Source organism: Thunnus thynnus, chromosome 19, assembly GCF_963924715.1.
Source record: "Thunnus thynnus chromosome 19, fThuThy2.1, whole genome shotgun sequence".
In the NCBI taxonomy this organism is placed as follows: Eukaryota; Metazoa; Chordata; class Actinopteri; order Scombriformes; family Scombridae; genus Thunnus; species Thunnus thynnus.
Genome location: NC_089535.1, coordinates 1900592 through 1915543, shown reverse-complemented (window position 1 = coordinate 1915543; position 14952 = coordinate 1900592). Strand labels below are relative to the sequence as shown.

Sequence of the window (14952 nt, the reverse complement as noted above, 5' to 3'; positions counted from 1 at the left end):
CTCTCTGATAACCTGCTACATCACCATGGTAACTCTCTGTTAACCTGCTACATCACCATGGTAACTCTCTGTTAACCTGCTACATCACCATGGTAACTCTCTTTTAACTCTCTGTTAACCTGCTACATCACCATGGTAACTCTCTGTTAACCTGCTACATCACCATGGTAACTCTCTGTTAACCAGCTACATCACCATGGTAACTCTCTTTTAACCTGCTACATCACCATGGTAACTCTCTGTTAACCTGCTACATCACCATGGTAACTCTCTTTTAACCTGCTACATCACCATGGTAACTCTCTTTTAACCTGCTACATCACCATGGTAACTTATACCACAAACGTAACCTGGTCTGGAGCAGGTTATGTTTTAAATCTGCAATAAAAAGTCCTGCCCTTTCATTGACCACCTGATTTACTGCAAAGTCTGTTCAACACTGCTGCTACTGCAGCTATTAGAACACTGATTAGAATATTGATCAGTCTTTTATCACACATACCATTGATTTGATGTCATATTATAATTTGTGATGGTGCGAGAGGTTTGGGTTACTTGCAGGATGAGATTTTGTTACAATATATCAAACTGTATTTTAAATAAAACAAACAAACAAAAAAAACTAATGAGGAAATACTTTGAACAAAATGAATCTATTGGTATTTATCACAGATAATATTCAATCTATAATATCAATTTCACTTTAATTTGACCAGAACCTGAAGTGGTTTCCACTGATGCTTCATTACGGGAATCAGACAGTTTAATGTTTAAACCTGCTGCATCACGTTTAAAGTTTCAGAGACTCTGGATGTAGGACACACTGAGAGCTAAAATAAATATACAATGAATGAATTTACATCAGCAGTTTTCTGCCAGCATTCATCTCTCACCTTATTTGCAGCAACAGTGTTGCTTTTTGTTGTGATAATATATTTATATTATTCAATATCTCTCCGTTATAACGACCTGTTCCTCCTGACTGAAGCAGCAGCATGTGATTGGTCCATTCTGTGCAGAAAAAGAGTCAAATGAGGCCAAACGCCTCCTTTCATGGAGACGCTCACAGAGCCTGAAGCAGAAAGTCTGAGTTAACAAAGAAGGTTCATAACTACCGTCGTGATAACACTCATCTCTGATGGTGAGTTCAGGGTTTGTTGATCCAGAACACAGAGAGCCTGGATATGTTAAACCCCTTCAGGTCAGGATGCATGTTTGAAGAGGAGGAAAAACACTGGTTGATGGACGGCAGAAGGTTATGAAGGTTATTCTGACAACAAATATCACAATATCATCAAAAAAATCATCAAACGTTCCTGAAAGACTTCTGTTAGTGCTGAAATATTAGTGAGTTACTTCACACTATGATCAAACTGTCAATGTGTCAGAAACGTCTTTGTTCTCCATGAATGATGCTGAACCTTAAACGCTGTGTGTGTGTGTGTGTGTGTGTGTGTGTGTGTGTGTGTGTGTGTGTGTGTGTGTGTGTGTGTGTGTGTGTGTGTGTCTCCAGAGTGGTACTGGGAGTGTCTCCTGAAGCGCTGGTTCTACCGGCTGCTGTCGGTGGTCCTGACTCTGTTCAGCGTGGCGGTGGTCTGGTCTGAGTGCACCTTCTTCAGCACCCGGCCCGTCCTCTCCCTGTTCGCCGTCTTCATCCAGCTGGCTGAAAGAGATTATAACTACCTGTACATCGAGGTGAGACGCGTCACACCAGACCTGCAGCTGACGACGGCTCTCTCTGTTCATACATCTGTCTGGAAAAGGTTATGATGTCATAAAGCGTCGTCTTCAGATGTCTCGTTTCACCTGTGGCCCGCCAGAGAAAAAGATCTGATTGGAAAAACGGGCGTTGACCGAAAACTACATTTCCCACAATGCATGCCGATTATGCTACCCAGGAAGTGACGGTATCCCGCCGCTAGACCGCGATGTGTCCTCATCAATGTGATTTTCCCAACAAGTAGAATTGAGATAAATAATGAGCCCAAAATGTCCAGAAAGAGAAAAACTGATGCAGACGGAAGCAGTTTCAAGAAAAACCAGTTTGTCTTTTGACGTCTGTGGTCAAAGAGAACGATCTAGCAAACACGGAGCTGAGGACGCCAAAAACAGCCTCCAAGAAAAACAACAAATTTGTCCAAGAACTAAAAGACAAACTGTGATCGCAGCAGAATCTGTTCATGAAACAAAAACCAACACAGCAGCGAAAGTTTTATCGTGACGTCAAAGTCTTTTTCAGAGTTGAAGCAGTTCAGGCTGAAGGTCTCTGAGCAGCTGTTTCTCCACCAGACACATGTTCTGTCGACTGTGACAAAAAACATTTTGAACCAAGTTAACGTCATAACTGGTGTTTGATGATATTATTCTTTCTTCTCTCAGATAGTTTGATGGTTGATTGATGGAGTCATGTGTGTTTCACAACCTGACAAATTAAAAAGATTTATGTTATAATTACAAAGCAACAAGCAGACATATTGTTTTTACATCTACGCAAATATATATATATAATATCTGTGACTTGAATAAGTAATACATTCAGAGTTACTTAACATTAAGTAGTTACATTTAGTTACATTTAAAAGTTCCATCTGGCCCTTTGATGCTGTTTGACACCCGTTTTATCGGATCAACAGTTATAAATATCCAAACATGTTCAGTTTACTTTCATGTTTGACAGAAAACCTTCAAATCATCACATCTGAGAAGCTGAAACCAGCAAATATTTGTCATTTTTACTTAAAAAAATGACTAAAATGATTATTTGATGATCAAAATCGTTGCTTATTTAGTTTTCTGTCGATCAGTTTTTGAACATAATAACTCCTTGTTGAGGATCACACTGGTTCAGTTTGAAGTCTTTGTCCAGTTTGTCTGACTGGTTTGTGATGTCACTCGTCTCCACCAGATGGCGTGCTTCATCACCATCTTCTTCCTGTGCACCTGCGTTTACTCCACCGTGTTCCGCATCCGGGTTTTCAACTACTACTACCTGGCCTCCCATCACCAGACCGACGCTTACAGCCTCCAGTTCAGCGGCATGTGAGTGACGTCATGTGATCTCAACTTCCTGTAGAAATTCAGGAAAACGCTGTTAAGTTGACACGGTGACGTTTGAATGTGCAGGTTGTTCTGTCGTCTGACGCCTCCTCTGTGTCTGAACTTCCTGGGTTTGATCCACATGGACTCTGCAATCTCCCACCAGGAGAAGGAGCAGACAGCCTACACCTCCGTAAATAACAACAACAACAACAAACAACAAACAACAACAACAACGTCTGTGATGGTTCAGTCGCAGCTTCAGCACCTTTAACTGTTGAACTTGTTTTTCAGATCATGGGATCGATGCGAGTCCTCTCCTTCATCGCTAACGGCTTCTACATCTACTACCCCATGCTGATCGTCATCCTCTGCATCGCCACCTACTTCAGGTGAGTTTCTGTCAGTGACGGCTGTGGAGAGAGAGAGAGAGAGAGAGAGAGAGAGAGAGAGAGAGAGAGAGAGAGAGAGAGAGAACAGCTGCTGCAGATGTGAGTGATAATCACGTGTCTCTCCTCAGCCTGGGGACGCGCTGCCTCAACCTGCTGGGCTTCCAGCAGTTCGTAGGAGACAGTGAGATGACGTCCGACCTGATCGACGAGGGCAAAGAGCTGATCAGACGAGGTGAGTCTGATAACAGCGGCTGCTCTTCGCTACGTGCTGCCGCTGCTCAATACGACGATCAATACGTTTCTATTGTTTACAGAGAAGAGAAAACGCCAAAGGATCGAAGACGGAGAGAACAGACGGAGAGTGAGTAGCTTTATTTCCTCCAACACATCACACATGAGAGAATCAATTATTTTAATACTAGAAAATGTCATTTTAGTCCTTAAATGTATTTTAATACAAAAAGGTTATTTTAGTAGTTTAGTTAAATGTTACTGTAGTTTTAAAACATGTTTCAATACTTGAAATATATTCTAATATAAAAAATGTTATTTTAGCACTAAAAATGTTAAATTTGCACTAAAATTTTTCATTTTAGTACTTGAAAATGTATTTTAATACCTTTTTAATACCTAAAAATTTCATTTTAATACTATTTTTAATACATGTTTTAAAACATGTTATTTCAATTTTTGAAATATATTCTAATGTAAAATGTTATATTTGCACTAAAAATGTCATTTTAGTCCTTGAAAATGTATTTTAATACCTAAAAATGTCATTTTAATACTAGTAAATATGAGTTTAGTTATAGAGGATGTATTTTAATACAATAATAGAATATGTAATAATATTTAAACCTTTTGCAGCCGCCACATGTAACTGTAAACACATGTTTGAGACGTTGTGCTGAATGATGATGTGCTGTGTTTCAGGAGTGGAAGGAGCGTTATGGAAACCAGCGGGAGGATTACGCTGCCAGGAACAGGAGCAGTCATGAGATGAAGGAGACCAGCTACTCAGACACCGTCAACCCCAACAACAGCAGACGTAAGTTCAGTCTGTTCAGTCCACCTGCAGACTGTGTTTGTAGTTATTGATTCATTGATTTTATATTAGAGAATCTGCCTGTAGTGAAACCAACAAGTTCACAGGCGGACTGGGAGTAGAAACTGTTAATAAGATTTGTGTTGTAACAGCTGTCACTAAACGCGACAGGTGAGATAATAACAGACTGATGTAAAGCATGCGGAGGTCTCAGAGTCGCTGTGGATCAATATGTTTGATAAAATAGAAACGTTTCTGTTCTGTTAGATGTGCGACTGCTAGCAGCTCTGAGAGGCTGTACTTTAGCTAAATGCTAATGTCAGCATGCTAACATGTTGATGTTTAGCATGTTAGCATGCTAACATTACAGAACGTACAGCTGAGGCTGATGGGAACGTCTGTAGTTTTTCAGGTATTTGATCAGAAACCAAAGTGTTTGACAAACTGAAATATCGATCAGATGAAGGAGGAAAAGTCACAGAGTCAAAGTTATTACAGGAACATGAATAAATGTGTGAATGTAGCGGGGGACTATATTAACCTCACAGTTTATAATGCCCCCGTTAAGTTTCTTTATATTGCTGATAATAGTGACAGCCTGCAGTCTCTGCGTCGTGTTGTGATGATGATGATGGACTAACGGCTGACAGTCAGTAACATCAGTCGACTCCAACGAAGACGCCCAGACGCTCCGATGTTGCTTCAATAATGTCTGTTTATTGCTTACAAGCACTTCAGCATCTGAGGGAAACGAGCCCAGTCAGTAAAACTATTTAACATCAATAAAATCAGAATCAAAGGAAACTTATAAAACTAATAAATGTTTTCTGTGACGAAGCTTAAAAACCGTTAAATAACAAATCACAGGATCGACGGTCAATAACTCACTATATTACAGATTATTGATACAGATCAATCATAGATAATCACTCTGAATGTCAATATGATTATAATCAGTAATAAAGTCTCTCTCAGGTCAGCTGTACATTATTATTATTATTATTTACAGGTTTAACAGTCACACACTCTGTAGGAGCCATTTATGTTGATTGTTGGCATGTCATTTGTTTAGTTATAACTTGCAGTATTATTTTGGACACTGGGTGGCGGTCATGAGATGCACAGGGTTGTATATTTAGGGGCATAAGTGACAGGAAACGGGAGGCACAGGCAGGTGGAGCACATACAGTTCTTACCAGATCGGGTACAGACGCACACTACAGCTGGCAGGATAGAAACCCGGTATGTTCATGTCATGTACAAAGACTTCAATAAAACAACAAACTAAACGGCAGCCAACGGACTGGAAAATCTGTTCTTGAATCTGCGTAAGATCACTCCTAACTTAACCTACCTGTGTAGTAATGGCAAACCGGAAAAACAGGAAAAGAAAGGACATCGAAAAATGAAAATTGCCATTACACCTAAGTAAGAACTCGCTCTTCGAGTGAAATTGGAGCTCGTGATTCATTCAGACGGACTGAGCATTGTCTCGCGGAACAACAAAGAGGACGCCGCCATTACCAAACCAGGTGGACATCTTCGTCACCTGCGCTTACCTGACGGTGAATGAAAACCGCAAACTGAGTGAGTACATGCAAGCATTAAGCTTTATTGGAGAAGCTATATGCAAAGCCGTATTGGAAGACGGCTATTATAATGAAGTTGGTTGACTGAAGACTGAAAGCTACGATCGCACATCGATCAGCTGTTTGAAACATTGTGCCGGCAGCATACGGCTTTCGTCAACAAGTCTTAAAGGGACAGTGAACAAATATGTCTGATGCTCAGTCACAAGATGACGATGTGGAAAATGAAAAAAGAGTTATCAAACACACTGCCAAAGGCTTGGAATTGTTCATTGCAAATTGTCAGAAGACAAGAAACAGGAAATGTAAACAAGCTAACAAGTTGATGGAAATGCTGAAAGAGCTCATGAAATTAAAGGAAAATGCAAGAGAAGTACAATCTAATTTGTTTCAATTAATCAAGCTCTGTGATGAAGCCAAGGAAAACCATGAATCACTGGTGAATTTACCACTGCCTGAAGATGAACTTGAAAAGCAAAATCAGTGGTTTCAACGAAAAATGGAAATCTTTAAAGGGTTTAAACAAGATGTAACGGTGTGGTTACCTGAGGCTGGACAGCAAATTGCACACTCCATTGCTGAAAGTGTCATACTACAAAGTGTAGTAAATTCAGATGACATTGGACCTGATGACAGTGTTTCAAATGCCTCAAAACCTAAATCAAAGCACAAATCCAGTTCTTCATCACGTGCATCTTCAACATCCTCTGCTCGCATTAAAGCTCAGGCAGAAAAGGCTGCTCTCATGGAACGTGTTGCTGCCCTGAAGAAAAAACATGAGCTTGAGGCACAAGAAGAACAATTGAAAAGAAAGAAAGAGCAACTGGAACTAGAAACTGAACTGGCAGCAACCAATGCAAAAATCAACATACTTGAGGCCTTGGGATCAAGAAGCAGCTCTAGAGTTTCTGATGGCATGAACTCTTATTTGAGAAAAGGAACTGCTCAAAATGAAACATCAGCTAAATTAAATCCACACGCAAATGAATATTTACCAGATCAAGTGCAGCAAAGACAGAATGTGTTGATTGAAACTAACTCTTCTTCCCAGCAACAGGTTGTTAGACCAAAAGAAACATCTCACGGACCATCTGTTCGACCTCATGATACAACCCATCTAATACAATATTCTCCTCAAAGGCAAAATGTACAGAGTCGTATGCAGGGGCATGTTTTCACTACACCCCCTGTATTGAATGATGGCAATCAAGGTGATATGTGTAACCTAATACAGAGGCAAAATGACATCACTGCTCTCCTGGCTCAACAAAGTCTCTCTTCTACTCTACCACCAAGAGTCATTCCTGTTTATGATGGTGATCCTTTACAGTACGAAGTTTTCAGCAGGGCATTTGAGAGAGGAGTGGAAAAAAAGTGTGATGACTACATTGACTGCTTGCATTTCCTAGAGCAATATACAAGAGGGCATCCAAAAGACTTAGTCCGCAGCTGTCAACATCTGCCCCCAGCCCAGGGCTATCAAAGAGCAAAAGATCTGCTCAAAGAACATTTTGGTAACGAACATAAGATTGCCACTGCATATATGGACAAAGCATTTGCCTGGTCAGTGATCAAATCAGAGGATGTGGAAGCATTGCAAGCATTCTCACTGTTCCTCAGAGGTTGTTGCACTGCAATGGAACATCTCGCCTATATGGAGGAAATGAATGTTGCTTCCAATATGAAGACCATCCTTCTGAAACTGCCTTACAGGCTCAGAGACAAGTGGAGAAGTAGAGCATGTCAGTTACAGGAGCAGCGTGGACATCGAGCTAGATTTTCTGACCTGGTAGACTTCATAGAGAGACAAGTGAAGATACTATCAGATCCACTTTTTGGAAACATTCAGGATGCTAAGCCAGCTGCAACTGTCAAAAGCTCTACTAAAACAAGAGAAAAGTCAAGACCTAGAGGAAGCAGTTTTGCAACAGCTGTAACACCTGTAAAAACATCAGTACAAGAAAATTTGACAACAAATGGAATGAAAGGAAATGTACCTACTACCAATTCTCAAAGTTCTTGTTTGTTCTGCAACAAGAGTGGTCACACATTGGGGCGGTGTCCACAGATCAGGAAGAAAATGCACAGAGAAAAAATAGACTTCTTAAAGGAGAAGGGAGTCTGTTTTGGATGTTTAAAAATAGGACACATGAGCAAAGACTGCAAGAGTCGTTTGACTTGTGATGTGTGCAACCAAAATCATCCTGAAATACTTCACATTGAACAAAAGGACAAAGGAAAAAAAACAGAACATACAGAACAGAGTGAAAAAGCAACTGGGAGTAATGCTGTTCTCTCACCTCATACATGTGGGCATATTGGGGCCGGTGATGAAAACTGTACCTTTTCCATTGTACCAGTACAAGTAAAGAGCCAAAAGGGGGACACAGTGTTGCAAACATATGCATTTTTGGATCATGGAAGTACATCTACCTTTTGCACAGAAAGCTTGATGAGAAGGCTGAACATAACAGGGCAAAGGACCAATATTCTTTTACGTACCATGAACCAAGTGAAGCCTGTGACCAGTCATCATATCTCAGGTTTGGAAATATCTAGTCTGGACAAAGACTATTTCATTCAAATATCTGATGTGTTCACACATAAAACCATGCCTGTTTCCCAGCTCAACATTCCCAGACAAGAAGATCTGACACAATGGCCTTACTTGAAGGATATCAAGATTCATGAAATAGACTCTGGCATTGACCTATTCATCGGGACAAATGCTTCAAAGGTATTGGAACCTTGGGAGCTGGTCAACAGCCAAGGGGATGGACCATATGCTGTGAGGACCCTACTGGGGTGGGTCATCTATGGTCCCCTGAGAGGAGACAAAAGCATAAGGGATGAAAATGGCTGCCCTGCTGCTGCTGTCAATCGAATATCCATTGTAAACTTGGAGGAGCTACTGGTCAAACAGTACAATCATGACTTCAGTGAAGGAACCAGCAAGGAAACAGAGGAAATGTCTAGGGAAGATATAAAATTCTTGGACATTGTGAATCGCTCAGCAAAAGTGACAGATGGACACTACTGCCTAGACTTACCTTTCACACAAGAAAAGCCCAGCATGCCAAATAACCGTTGCATTGCAGTGCAGCGCATCCAAAGCCTGAAACGCAAGTTTGCCAAGAATAAGAAATTTCATGATGAATATACATCTTTCCTCACAGAAATGATTGTTAATGGTTATGCTGAAGTGGTACCAGTCGACCAGCTGAATCGAAGCGATGGAGAACTCTGGTACATCCCACATCACGGAGTGTATCACTCAAAGAAAGGAACCTTAAGGGCAGTGTTTGACTGTGGTGCAGTCTTTAAAGGAACATCACTTAACTGCCAATTGCTGCAGGGTCTAGACCTTACCAACTCACTCATTGGAGTTCTCATCAGATTCAGACAAGAGCCGGTTGCTTTGATGGCTGACATCAAAGCAATGTTTCATCAAGTCAGAGTATCAGAAAAGCATGTTGACTATCTGCGATTCCTGTGGTGGCCCGATGGTGATGTGCAGCAAGATCTTGTTGAATACCGAATGAAAGTACATCTCTTTGGAGCCGTGTCGTCACCAAGTTGTGCAAACTTTGCATTAAGGAAGACTGCTGATGACAACAAAGGTCAATTTCCACCAGAGGTAACAAACACAGTAAAGAACAACTTCTATGTAGATGATTGTTTGAAATCCCTGCCTTCGGAACAGGAAGCAGTTCAAATGGTAAGAGACCTGACTGCTCTCTGCAAAATGGGAGGATTCATGCTGTCAAAGTGGATCAGCAACAGCCGTGCTGTATTGGCATCCATTCCCCAAGAAAACCGAACCAAAGAGACTAAGGAGTTGGACTTGGACAAAGACAATCTGCCAATGGAAAGAGCCCTGGGATTGCACTGGTGTGTTGAAACAGATGTCTTCAAGTTCAAAATTGCTGCACAGGAACGACCATACACCAGACGTGGCATTTTGTCCGTAGTCAGCTCTATATACGATCCTTTAGGATTTGTAGCACCATTTACTCTGCCAGCCAAACTGATTATGCAGGAGCTCTGTAAGAAAAAACTTGGATGGGATGAAAACATACCCCAAACCTTCTTGCATCGGTGGACAGGATGGCTAGCAGACCTTAACAAGATGGCAGAGTTTAAAGTAGACCGGTGCATGAAGCCCACAAGCTTTGGTCAAATCAGATTTGCACAGCTACACCACTTTTCAGACGCCAGTGAAAGTGGCTATGGTACTGCCTCATATATAAGACTGGAAAACTATAACAGAGAAGCGCATGTTGCATTCATAATAGGAAAATCCAGAGTGGCACCATTGAAACAAATAACGATTCCCCGAATGGAGCTCACAGCTGCAGTCCTAGCTGTCAAAGTTGACACAATGCTGCGAAAGGAATTACAGCCTCAATTGGACAAATCCATCTTCTGGACCGATAGCACAACGGTGCTTAAATACATCAACAATGAAACCAAACGCTTCCAAACATTTGTAGCAAACAGGACCTCTTTTATAAGGGATGCTACTGATGTATCACAATGGAGATATGTTAACACAAAGGAAAATCCTGCAGATGAAGCCTCTAGAGGACTAACAGCAGACCGCTTCTTGAGCTGCAAAAGATGGATCCAGGGACCAGATTTTCTCTGTAAGCCAGACAGAGAATGGCCAAAACCTCACTTGGAATCTGCAATCTCTGCTAATGATCCAATGGATCTGGAAGCACTCACACCAAACCATCTTCTTCTGTTGAAGTCTAAGCCAATACTACCACCTGGACTCTTTGTAAAAGAAGACTTGTACATCAAACGCAGATGGAGACAAGTGCAATACATGGCAGATCTCTTTTGGAAACGGTGGACACAGGAATACTTACCTCTTATCCAAGAACGACAACGGTGGTCAAAGGTGAAAAGAAGCTTTGCTCCAGGTGACATTGTCGTGGTGGTTGATTCTACTGCACCACGAGGCTCATGGCTAATGGGCAGAATACTGGAAACTAAACCAGATGCACAAGGACTTGTGCGCACAGTTCGACTCCAGACGAAGAGCAGCATCTTGGAAAGACCAATAACAAAGAAATGTCTGCTCCAAGAAGCCGAGACCTAAACGGCAAGAAAAAAAAAAAGGGAAGATTGAAGAATCAGTAAAGAAGAAATGCCAACACATAGTAGATGCATTTTTTGAAAATTGTATATGTAATGTATAATGGATATGGCACCTTTATTATTTATTGGTAATTGTTTTGTTATATACTTAAAACAATTAGGGGCCGGTATGTAGGAGCCATTTATGTTGATTGTTGGCATGTCATTTGTTTAGTTATAACTTGCAGTATTATTTTGGACACTGGGTGGCGGTCATGAGATGCACAGGGTTGTATATTTAGGGGCATAGGTGACAGGAAACGGGAGGCACAGGCAGGTGGAGCACATACAGTTCTTACCAGATCGGGTACAGACGCACACTACAGCTGGCAGGATAGAAACCCGGTATGTTCATGTCATGTACAAAGACTTCAATAAAACAACAAACTAAACGGCAGCCAACGGACTGGAAAATCTGTTCTTGAATCTGCGTAAGATCACTCCTAACTTAACCTACCTGTGTAGTAATGGCAAACCGGAAAAACAGGAAAAGAAAGGACATCGAAAAATGAAAATTGCCATTACACACTCACCTGGTCTGACTGGTTCCCACGGTAACGGGCTTTATAGCTGCATCGTTACCATGGATACTATGTAGCCAAGTATTAAATATAAGAGAACAGCATAAAATAATGAAAATAACACAAATATGTACAACTGTTAAATAAAGGTAAAATTATATTCTGTATTAAAAGATTTTGCTGTTCGACATCGTGACCATTTAAAACTCAACTAACGTGTTTAATGTAACATGCAAGATAAATAAAATCAGGTTTATGTGTTCTTACACAGTGAACTCATTTATGATGATTTATTGCTGTTATTGTTATAAATGTGGACGTTTAAAGTCTCTCCTCTGATTTCCTGGTTTAAGAGTCTCTTTAACAGCCGTCAGCAGTTTATTCATTAAATATTTTTCTCTTTTCAAACATTCTTGAGTTATAGAAGCGAAACATACGGAGCAGTTTGTGTATCTCTGCAACAGTCTTTAATCCCAGAGAACATAGAATCAGATTTATCTGTTTCTCTGCTCAGATGACCAACAAACCCTCAGATATAGTCGAGTATGATAACAGACAGATTAACAGAAACCGTGTAGTGACGGATCTATCGAACGTCGTTCCTGAAGACGAGCGTTTCTCTTTTTATTTAGAAAATATGATAACGTATAGATGACCCTTTAATGTTTTATTAAACTGCAGCACTAAACACACATGTGGCTAAACATCAGAGATCCAGATGTGTCTGCATTAATAATGAACTGTTGCCTTCATTTTAATTGGTTTAACTAAGACGTGTCTGTTTTCTGTTTCTGCAACTAACTAATAATCATTGAATAGTATTGAACTGGTGCTCAGTGTCTTTGACCTGACAGTGAATCATCAGTCAGCCGTCGTGTAGAAACGTCAAATAAAGTTTTTATTTACTGTTGTGATCATCTTGGAAATTAAACATTTAAAAGAGAAAAAGTTACAAACTGTCCAGAATATTTAAAATGTGCTCGTAATAAATAATCATATTGTAACACATGAGGTGTAAAAATCATGAAAATATAAAAGAACTCAATTTGTTCTTTATTGATCTACTAATTAATTTTTCAATTAACTGATTAATCGTTTAGTCTATGAAATGTGAAAAAGTGATGAAAAACTGTCCATTAATATAAGAACATATTCAGATATCTTCAACCCAAACATGTTTATGATATAAAGCAGAAAATCAATTATTGAAATATTTGATTATTTTTCTTTCGTTAGATTAATCGATTAATCCTTTACAATAAAAACTACAATAACATCAGTAATTCATATTCATATTCCTCCGATGTTATCAGTTCCTTACTCAAAAAAAAAACTGGCAACAAAAGCCTCTTTCACACATAGTTCCCAGTAAATTACTGGGAAAACCTTTCTCACTGTTCACACGTGCAGCTGCAGTCAGTAACACGTCACGTCCAGCAGATGGCAGCATTGCAACACTTACAGATGCCCTCTAGACAGACCTGATCAAATATGGATCAATATTATGTTACTGTGTCTATTTCTCACCTCACATGTTTCCAGAAACATATTTTTAGTGTTTCCTGTTTAGCTGAAGTATGATAGAGTTTATGATGCGGCCGCCATGTTGAAAACAGACTCGCAAGTACGTCAGCCACGCGTCGGGTCTTGTGATTGGTTCGCTCGCCCCACGTGACGGCGTCTCTCATCAGACGGACGCAACCCTTTACATATTTCCCTGAATATATTGATCCCTGCTCCCGTTCACACGTGACAACATGCAGGAAATGTTTTACTACTAATTAACATTTTAATAATGTTTTAAATCTGATCTTTTCAACTTGTTTTCTTGTCTTCAGACGCAGATTCTCGTCCAGCCGAGCAGAAGAACAACCTTCGGCTGCACGAAGCCGTCCGAGCTCTGTTCGCCTGCTCGCCTCTCTTCCGCACTCAGACTTTAACCGTGGAGGCGTTTCCTGTACCGGACGTCTCCTGCGTCACCGAGACGACGACGACGACGACGACGAACACGACCGACCCTGAAACTCCAGCCGCTCAGGAAACGCCCCCCTCCTCCTCCTCCCCGCCGCCGCGTCCCGGCAGCGCGACTCACTGTAGGAAAAGGTTGAAAGAAACTCCGCCGGGCAGGGAGAGGAAACGCAGGAAAAGTAGATCCTGATGTGGAAAATACGTTTGTTATTGATGGAAACTGGACGCCATCTTGTTTTTTAATCCGTTAGTTAATAAGTTAAAATAAACAGCGGAAGTTTATTGTTGTTTAAAATGTTTACTGATAAAGATCTTTTGTTTAAATAATGTGTTGCAGTCGTTTGTTCAGTAATAATCTATAATTCATCTGGATTATTCAGTTTCTCAAAAACAGTTTAAAATTGATCTGGAGCTGTTGTCATAGCAACACATCTTTAGACCAGGGGTCCGTTTCACAAAGCAGGTTCAACAAACTCTGAGTCTAATCCTGAACTCTGAGTTGATCTACTCTGAGATAGGAAACTCCGAGTTTCCGGTTCCAGAACAGCTGATTTGAGTCAGTTTATTCAACTCGGAGTAGTTTCACCTGGAGTTAAGCGCGTGCACCACAACTATAAAAAGCCAGCATCAATGGAGCCCCGATTCAACGAGTCACCATGGCAACGGGGAAGCGGAGGGCTGCGTTTTTCGCCCCACTAGGGCTAGAAATCTTAATGCGATAATACGGCGAGTTTGAACATGTTTTCAAAAAGAAGTGCAACACCGCTGCAGCTGCAAAAGAGAGGGAGACGGCGTGGGAGAACATCGCTGCTCGGGTCAATGCGTAAGTTTAAATGTAGTCCTTTGCAATCACAATAATATTACAGAGGAAAACTGCTTGATTGGTCGCCTATTAATTTATTTTATTTAGGTCCAATCCCGCGAGGGAGAAGCGCACTTGGCAGCAGTTTAGGATAAAATATAAAAGCATTGTTCAAACAGGTGAGACCTCGGCATAATCTCATGGGGGTACCTCACTTTGATCATTTTTTACATTGTAAAGTAAATATTAAGTGGCTGTTTGACTGTGCAGTTGTTTTATCCCCAACATAATGCTGGTTTCACACACATAAATGTCTTCTCATCTACATCATGTTCTGTTAAATAATTAATCCTATTTAAACTAACACAGACTTCTACTCAGCCAATAGAAAGAAGGCAGATGTCCGTAAAACGGGTGGTGGTCTAGCACCGCCACCTCTAACGGAGGCAGAGGA

At 40.7% G+C, this 14952-nt stretch overlaps 2 protein-coding genes across 2 annotated transcripts in view; one reads left to right on the top strand and one right to left on the bottom strand.

The window, feature by feature from the left end:
- Positions 1–14952, bottom strand: part of LOC137170628 (uncharacterized) — a 456230-nt gene that overhangs the window by 84916 nt on the left and 356362 nt on the right. The window lies entirely within an intron of this gene.
- LOC137170903 (G-protein coupled receptor-associated protein LMBRD2B-like) lies at positions 1499–14023 on the top strand. Its single transcript, XM_067574534.1, has 8 exons — positions 1499–1695; positions 2906–3039; positions 3124–3229; positions 3331–3428; positions 3557–3660; positions 3743–3789; positions 4362–4476; positions 13567–14023. The coding sequence occupies exons 2-8, from the start codon at positions 2906–2908 to the stop codon at positions 13884–13886; spliced, it is 924 nt and encodes a 307-aa protein (XP_067430635.1). The 5' UTR covers positions 1499–1695; the 3' UTR covers positions 13887–14023.